Source organism: Littorina saxatilis, linkage group LG5 (assembly GCF_037325665.1).
Source record: "Littorina saxatilis isolate snail1 linkage group LG5, US_GU_Lsax_2.0, whole genome shotgun sequence".
Classification (NCBI taxonomy): domain Eukaryota; kingdom Metazoa; phylum Mollusca; class Gastropoda; order Littorinimorpha; family Littorinidae; genus Littorina; species Littorina saxatilis.
Window position 1 is genome coordinate 37,140,681 of NC_090249.1, and position 9,453 is coordinate 37,150,133.

Consider the following 9,453-nt stretch of genomic DNA (forward strand, 5'->3'; position numbering starts at 1 on the left):
ATCGACTCACAAGATTCCGAGCCGTACCCCAGACGTAAACACCGGTCTGCTACCTATACACGGTGGAACCTCTCTTTTAAAAATTAAAAATGAAAGGGAGAAAGTTTTGTTAATATTGTTTAAAAAAAACTTCGATATTGCAGCACTATATATTTATTTTTGATTTTTGTGTATATGACTGAGCATTGCTTCAAATTTCACCGTTGAAACAACGCCTGTATTTTTGTCTGATATTGTTTCCCCCGATTCAAGACTTCTATTCGTAATATCAAGACTTTGTTTGTTCGATTGTCTGTTCATAACCTGAATAATTTGACGGCCTCCATTTCAAGACGCCCTATTTTTAAAGACCTGAGTTTCTCATCCCTTTTTTTCAGGCCTTGAAAGAGAGGTTTCACTGTACCTACCCCGGGTGAAATGGAGTCGATGAATAAGGTACCCGACTGCAGGGAGTTCCCGTCATTCGCGTAGCGAGTGTGGCGAGAGAAAGAGAAGGCGGAGTTATTAAACAGTGAATTACTTTTTTTGTGCGAAGCACACGTGGGAGCTGCATTTAGGTGTTGGTTTTCGGACGATACTGGTTCTGTAGAGTTGTTGCAGAGAAGAAAACAGGACTGACGGATTTATTTGGTGAAGAATAATTTGATACGAAATTACAAAAGAAAGAGGTAAGTTTGTCTGTTGAAGTTTTTTATTTTTGATTATGAACAGAACTTTTTGCCTTTGATTTTTAATTTAAGTTTTTGTTTAAACAAACAGAGGACACAGCAGTAACCAGATTCGTACTTTTTTTTAATCAATATTTCGGCAGCGACAAACTGCCTTCTTCAGGATGGTATGATGAAAGTACATTGAAGTATGATGAAAATTTAAGTGTTTGTCTATTGTAGTTTGAAATCTATTTTCTGACCTTTTTTCCCCCATCTGGATTGTTTTAATATATACACTGGAAAACAGGTTTCCTTACTTTGTTTTCTTCTCTTCTTCTTCTTATCTAATTTTTTATTTTTTATTTCGTTTCTCGCTCTTGCCTATTTGCCGAGAAGATGTCGTTTTCCTTCACCCTTCGGTCGAATTCCCTTTTGTCTTATTATTCGCTCGTTCAACTCAAACATTTTTACAGTTTTCTTTCTTTCTTTCTTCATTTATTTATTTATTTATTTATTCATTAAGTGATGGATTGATGGATTAATATGAGGTCGTCTTTTTACGAATCTGGCATTTCAGTGGTGGTTTGATTTCTGATATTTCCATATTTTGATACAAAGTATACAGTTTTGTTCGCTCCTTGTTGGCAATTAGAAACGCGATATTGCGACGTTTTCTCTTTTTCGTACATTTTAATTTGATGGTGTTTCTTTGTTTACGATGGTTTGTTACGATGGTTTGTTACAATTATTTAATTGTGACGTTTAGCGTCAACAATTTCCCCCTTCATCCGTTTGATTTGTTTGTTTCTGCACGGAAAGTTCCTGAGATATGTGTGTGTATATAAATGAGCATTGCTTCTAATTTCACAGTCGAAACAACGTCTGTATAGATCTTAAATTGCCGGTCTCAAAGGATTTCAAAGCATGTTGTTCCCAATATTACATTGTAGGGCATTGGTGATTTAGGCGGCAAAGGAAAACATGTGACTGATCTGTTCCTTAGTTACAAAAAGTAACAACAAAAACAAACTAAACAAGTCGCGTAAGGCGAAATTACAACATTTAGTCAAACTGTCGAACTAACAGAATGAAACTGAACTCACTGCATTTTTACAGCAAGAGCGTATACTCGTAGCATCGTCAGTCCACCGCTCGATGCAATGGCAGTGAAATTGACAAGAAGAGCGGGGTAGTAGTTGCGCTGAGAAGGATAGCACGCTTTTCTTTATCTCTATTCTTTTTAACTTTCTGAGCGTGTTTTTAATCCAAACATATCACATCTATATGTTTTTGGAATCAGGAACCCACAAGGAATAAGATGAAATTGTTTTTAAATCGATTTCGGAAATTTTATTTTAATAATAATTTTTGTATTTTTAATTTTCAGAGCTTGTTTTTAATCCAAATATAACATATTTATATGTTTTTGGAATCAGAAAATGATGAAGAATAAGATAAACGTAAATTTGGATCGTTTTAGAAACATTTTTTTTTTACAATTTTCAGATTTTTAATGACCAAAGTCATTAATTAATTTTTAAGCCACCAAGCTGAAATGCAATACCGAAGTCCGGCCTTTGTCGAAGATTGCTGGGCCAAAATTTCAATCAATTTGATTGAAAAATGAGGGTGTGACAGTGCCGCCTCAACTTTTACAAAAAGCCGGATATGACGTCATCAAAGATATTTATCGAAAAAAAGAAAAAAAAACGTCCGGGGATATCATTCCCAGGAACTCTCACGTCAAATTTCATAAAGATCGGTCCAGTAGTTTGGTCTGAATCGCTCTACACACACACACACACACACACACAGACAGACACACATACACACACACACACACACATACACCACGACCCTCGTCTCGATTCCCCCCCTCTACGTTAAAAGATGTTTGATGTTGTAATGTTTGTGCGTGTGTTATAATACAATATGTTATGATGTAATGTATGATGATGTATTCGGTGCATGATAGTGGATGTATGCTTGGTAGTTGTAGATCTAGTACGATGTTTGAGGTTGTAATGTTTGTGCGGGTGTTATAATGCAATATGTAGCCGTATGAGGGTTCCAGTGTGTGAGTTGTACTCCATGGCCGGGTGCTAGAGTGCTGCACGAATGAGTAAGTGCATGTGGAGCTGTATGGCTGGGGGAATTGTGGGTTGCGTACGTCCGAGGGGCACATGTAGCCTGTGTGTCTGAAGTAGTGGGTATGGTGCGTAAGGGTGTGCTAGTATTGAACTTCAGTTGTGTTTTGTAAATGTCTGTGTATCAGTGTACTATGTCTTGCCACACACATGCCAAATTTCCTTGTATTGATGAGGACAATAAAACTTCTTGTATCTTGTATCTTGTACATTGGCCTCCTAAACGGAAGGTTGTGAGTTCGAATCCCGGCCGCGGCCGCCTGGTGGGTTAAGGGTGGAGGTTTTTCCGATCTCCAAGGTCAACCTATGTGCAGACCATCCTGACCTCAGGTCAAAATGAGTTCGGCTCATTCTCTCCCTGACAGGATGCCTTGAGTTTCCTTGTCTGGCAAGGAAACCGATTTTTGTACATATTTAGAGCTTTTTGTAATGTGTTATGGATGTAAGCAGATTCGCGATCGTCGATAATGATTTTTCATGGTGTTTTGTAATTTTTAAATTACAGAGGAATTTTTATTTTAGACAGTTTCAAGCGAGCTATTTTTTGCGGATGTATTTACTGTGCATAAATATGGCATAAGTGTCACGTGATAATCAACCGTTTTGTTTCGGCCCTCGCTGGAGCAGACGATTTTGTTGACAGTGATGCAACCATATATTACGGTCTCCTTCCGGCAGCAGTAGCCTACCAACATTTCGACTTATTTTGACCTTAGAACGATGTCTTTATCATAACTGTGAAGAACAGAACGGAGATCACTGTCGAAGTCGGCCAATCTGCAATCACACGCAAGCACAAGACCAAGTGCGCACGGAAAAGATCCTGTAATCCATGTCAGAGTTCGGTGGGTTATAGAAACACGAACATACCCAGCATGCTTCCCCTGAAATCGGCGCATGCTGCCTGAATGGCGGGGTAAAAACGGCCATACACGTAAAAACCTACTCATGCAAAAACATGAGTGAACGTGGGAGTTTCAGCCCATGAACGAAGAAGAAGAAGAAGAAGAAGAAGAAGAAGAAGAAGAAGAAGAAGAAGAAGAAGAAGAAGAAGAAGAAGAAGAAGAAGAAAACAAGAGTCGTAAAATACCATAGATTCACAAATATTGTGAATGCTGGTGCCGTAAAATAAGAAAATAAGGCAAAATATGTAACATCATGCACATAGGCCTTAGTGTGCTTTTACATTTTCAAACTCTTGCTTCTCCTGAGCGATATTCTTTTCTGTCGAAAATAAAAACGGCATCAGGTTCTTTGTAACCGCTTTAACAATTACTACCACCCCCCCCCCCCCCCCTCCAAAAAAAAAAAAAGAACACGCACAAAACCCACACATACACACACCTACACACACACACACACACACACACACACACACACACACACACACGCGCGCGCGCGCGCGCGCGCGCGCACAGACACACCCACGCCACCCACAAACACCTTTCAATTTCTTAAACTTATTGGTGTTTTTGTTTCCCTCCAGATTTCTCCCGCGTATCTCGAAGCAAAATCACCAACAGTACCCGGCCATACGACAGCAACAACGCCAGCTGGTGTAAGCAGTCCACCGACACGATCGCTCAGACGGTATCCACAACCATCAAGTCAGTGAGGACTCAGTGCTGATCCAAATCACCACGTTTTCATGGTGTCAGTACGCAGCGAGTCCCCACCTGCCACAATGGAAGGCGGCGCAGAAGAAACCAGAGACAGCCCCACCTCGCTCAGCGCTGACTACTACTACACGAAGGCACTGGACTATCTCTCCTCTTCAGCAGATAGCGGCTCCGGTAGCTGCCTCCACTCTCCTTCTTCTTCGCCCACGATCAAGGACGAGGACGAGATGGACACCGATAACTTCAGCCTTAGTTTCAGGCCGGGTCTCACCCACGATGACATTCACAGCAGCTTCAGTTCCGGCGGAAGTTCTTCTCGCGGAAGTGACGTTACAAGCACCCACTCTTCCGCCTCGTCCACCTTGCACCGCGAACGGAAGCTGAGCATCGGCTGCAAGGCGTACCAGCACAAGACCGGAAGCGACCCGCGCGTGAGGCGGAAGTTGTCGGACGGTCACGTGCACTGGGCGGACGAGTTCCAGAAGGACCTGACGCGCAGCCACCCCCGCAAGCAATACAGCAGACACCCGTCACACCAGACTGGTCAGGTAAAGCCCATACTCAAGTCCACCTCTGCAGATTGTGAGCAGTGATGCACGCAAGTGGTGGCAAACTCTACAGACTGTGAGCTGTGATGCACGCTAGTGGAGGCAAACTCTACAGACCTGTGAACAGTGATGCACGCAAGTGGTGGCAAACTCTACGGAGCTGTGAGCTGTGATGCACGCTAGTGGAGGCAAACTCTACAGACCTGCCTCGCGATCTTTTGAAAAGCTGCAGGCTGCAGGCTTCCCTTTAAGCCTGTCCTTAACTGGGTGAAATCGACTACGCGAAGTATACTTCGCGAAGCTGGCCGCAAGAAGCTTTAGTACTGTGGTTTCGGTAAAAAGAAGTCGATATCGACTTCCGCCTCAATTAAGAGCCACCCCTACTGTAGTTCCGCTAATAGGCTTGCACAAACACTGCGCAATTATTCAGTTCTTCGTTTTTGAACGGAGGTGACTGCGGTTCACGGGAGTGGACTAGTTTCCTTCCTGTGCGAGTACGGTCAAAGGATAACTTTGAGTCTGAACTTCATCGAGTTATTGCCGAGATCTTTGCTAGGCGTCACCGAGCAGGATCTCATCGCGGATGTTAAAGCAGATCTCACGGTCAAAGGACTGAATTGAATTGATCTGAACGGATCCCCCGAAATCGGTGTATGCTGCCTGAATGGTTGGGTAAAAACAGTCATACACGTACATATCTACTCGTGCAAAAAACATGAGTGAACGTGGGAGTTCCAGCCCATTAACGAAAAAAGAAGAAGAAGAAGAAGAAGAAGATCTGAACAGAACTGACTACCATTCTTTGATCTTCGGACACTTTCTTGGAGGTCGAGCTGCGTTTGACAGTTCTGCTTGTATTAGTTGGATACCTGTCTTTAATGGCAAACTTTCGTAGACATCTTTTTCCCACCGCAATGTTCAGTAAAAAAAAAATGTGGTGCATAAATGCGGATATGACGGAACTACCTCAGCAATAACCAGAAATGTCATCAGACAATGCGCTTAATTTTTGTTAGCGAGTTCAGGGTCTTTGATTTTACATATGCCTGTTTTAGCTGAAAACTCAAACTTATGTATGTGATTGCGTGCGTGCGTGTGTGTGTCGTGTGTGTGTGTGTGTGTGTGTGTGTGTGTGTGTGAGTGTGTGTGTGTGTGTGTGTGTGCGTGATCACGCCGTTGACTAGCTATGCCTGTTTTCGTACCGATCAACTTGGTAAGCCTCATATCTCGTAGTCTTCAGCGGAAATTGAGTACCGCACCCGATGTAACAAAGAGCAGGAAACGAAAACATGCGTAACGTGTCACTAATGCTGTGCTGAGTTTATGCGTGAAATTATGTTATTTGTCCTTGTGTATGATTAGTCAATATTCTTTATGTACATGTGGTTGTGTTCCTTCTTGCTTTCTTGAGATATTTCTGTTAGTCTCTCTCTCTCTGTCTATCTTTTTTATTTTTAAACTCTGGCCTATTCTTCAAGATAATTCAACGCGCTCATTATGTTCATGTCATTTCATCTTGCGTTCTTTGCTGTCGATATTCACTATTTATAAATCCATTCTTTCCTCTCCTCCCGACGTTAGTTCTGTTAGTTCCCGAGAACTCTCTTTCTCTCTCTCTCTGTGTCTCTCTCCGTCTCTCTCTCTCTCTCTCTCTCTCTCTCTCTCTCTCTCTCTCTCTCTCTCTCTCTCTTTCTCTCTCTCTCTCTCTCTCTTACTGTATGGAACATTTTGTTGTTATTATGTTTGTAGTTGCTGCTTTTTTTATTTTTATATATTGGTATAAACATAATTTTTACCTTGGAATGCACCAACATACGCCTGACCAGTCAAAACTGCAATAGTACTCATTGTGCCATGCATCGTGGACGAAAATATTGTATGCATGTCTTTTTTCTGGTCTCTGTAGTGTTCCACTTTTGAGCATAGTGTTTGTGACCAGTACATACTTCAATCAATCAATAGGAAGCTTATATAGCGCGTATTCCGTGGGTACAGTTCTAAGCGCTTGTCGAAGAGTTGTCAACACAGGACTAACAAAGAAACTAACATCTACAGACGGACACGAACCCTATCACACACTAGCAAACCCTGATAAACATACAACAAACAACTGTTTAACAACAATGTACACATCAATAGCTAGGTCCAAACAAAATGATATTAAGCACAAAGAAAACACCTCTCACAGAGCACAGCACAAGAATGTCTTTTGGGGCACAACACATCACGTCGAACATGAAAGTCGCAGCCAGCTACGGGAAGAACTGAGTCTTCAACCTACTCTTGAACGCGTCAAGAGAGGGGCTCTGGCGAAGCTCAAGCGGCAGGGAGTTCCAGACGGAGGGGCCCGCGGAGGGAAATGCACGCTGACCAGCAGATGCGAGTTTTGAGCGAGGGATGTGAAGGCGGAGTGGGTCAGCAGCAGAACGAAGGGGACGGTCGGAGGGCTGGGTGTGCAGGTCCAGGGAGGATTGAAGGTACTCGGGAGCAGAGTCTTTGAGACACTTGTAGATACTTCTACTATCGAACGTAGCACACATCTTTCAGTTGAACACTAGTGTTTAACATGTGTGCTACCTTTGCTACTGTACTATTTCCGACTGTGTTCCAAACAGGTTACAAAAACTGTGTTCAAAAGTGAAACACTATAGTTTAGAGTGTTGAATTTTTATAATGTGGTGCGTGTGTTTTTACTCCAATATTGTTGTGATAATTAGGTCTCCTGCTGTAAAACGAAACAGCAGTTTCAAGATCAATTGTCATGAGCACTAGCTCATAGTTTTTGTTGTCCTTTGTGTCGTATGTTTTTAAGTTACCTGGCAATTGATGTTGGAATCGGACATTCATTAAAAGAGTTGAAATAGTAACCTGTTTTGTAACTACAGAGAGAGAGAGAGAGAGAGAGAGAGAGAGAGAGAGAGAGAGAGAGAGAGAGAGAGAGAGAGAAAGAAGAGAGAAGAGAGAGAGAGAGAGAGAGAAAGAAGAGAGAAGAGAGAGAGAGAGAGAGAAAGAAGAGAGAAGAGAGAAGAGAGAGAGAGAGAGAGAGAGAGAGAGAGAGAGAGAGAGAGAGAGAGAGAGAGAGAGAGAGAGAGAGAGAGAGAACTCAGAATTGTTTATTGCACGAAAGTCACAAACCCAAAAACAAACCAAAGGGGACGGGGGACTGGGGAAAAAAGCGCAGCTTTTTATTCTTATGACACATTACATATAAACGTAAACTTATTTATTTACTTCTGAAAACATCTGTCCAAGTTCGTCTGATCGCAGAATATACAAGTATAAATGTTGCAAGGGAACTACACCGTATGTAATCTCTACATTTAAAACCCGACGAGAGTGGCGTATTTCCCAAACTATCAAGAAATCTTATCAACGTAAGAGAATTGATTTTTTCTGAGTTTTTTTTGCCGTAAGCGCCATGTTTATCGGAGCAGGAAACTCTTCCAGAGTGAGGCCCCTTCGTTGATGCATGTCAACAAGCATCAGATGTGCGAGAAGCGAAATTGTGCCGCAACTTCAGTTTTAGCTCGACACGGCGCTTACGGCAACAAAAAAAAAACTCAGAAAAAATCAATTCTGCGTTCTTGATAGCAGTTTCGTCCAGACTGGACTCCAGCTTTTGCTTTTCTTATTTTTCTCTATCGTCCAAGCCCATAAAATCGAACAAAGCGGATTGCGTTTGGATTTCCCTCTTTCAGATGACTGAGATTGCCCCCCTTGGATCGTTCCGTATCAAGGCCAGTTACACGGTACTGGCCGTGTGTTCAAGATGTAATACAATCACTGTATGTACCTTCTGAAATTTGTATTCATTGGACGGACACCTACTCTGAACTGGGCAAGCGCAACTCGAAAACAATAAAGTTCAGGCGACAACAAAGCCTTACTAAAAGTTAAATGTACAATAAAACTGTAGCGATCTTTCAATCGTATTGTTTCGGCCTACTACTGCTCGAACATATCCACTGATTATAATTATGTTAACGCAAAAATATGTTTACATATCTGATATCCTGTTGGAGCCAGACGAAATAAAAACCAGTTTTTGACAATATTAGTCGAACTTCAGAATGATGCCCATCACTTTTTTTCTCCGTTTTCGTCCAAAGCTAAAAGCATCTTATATGCCTTTTATAGAAGTCCGGCGTTTATCATCCATTTTAAGCACTGCGGAGCCAATACCGTAAAAATCGTACAACAACTTTCAATGGCAGTTTTCTACTCCTTGCGGCCAGAAGGTTAATGACACTTGGTATAATTTCAAACGGATAGCTGCCTGAGTCATGACTGAAAGCCCTATAGGGGCTCCGTGCACCTTGACGTGACAAGCACAGTAACTTTAAAGTGAGGATATGCATTCATTTTTTTATATTTTTTATACCAAAGGTGTTTGGACAATATGTTTTCAGTCGTACTTTGATTGAAGTTATCGTGTATCTCACACACGTGAACTGACAGTTACCTTGATTCCCAGCGGTCTTCGTAATAC

The 9,453-nt window shown here is 42.0% G+C and overlaps 1 protein-coding gene across 1 annotated transcript; it reads left to right on the top strand.

Moving 5' to 3' along the window:
• Nucleotides 1–357: 357 nt before the first annotated feature.
• Nucleotides 358–7,831, top strand: LOC138967030 (uncharacterized). The gene is made up of 2 exons (XM_070339487.1): nucleotides 358–668; nucleotides 4,284–7,831. The coding sequence occupies exon 2, from the start codon at nucleotides 4,446–4,448 to the stop codon at nucleotides 5,007–5,009; it is 564 nt and encodes a 187-aa protein (XP_070195588.1). The 5' UTR covers nucleotides 358–668; nucleotides 4,284–4,445; the 3' UTR covers nucleotides 5,010–7,831.
• The last annotated feature ends 1,622 nt before the right edge of the window (nucleotides 7,832–9,453 follow it).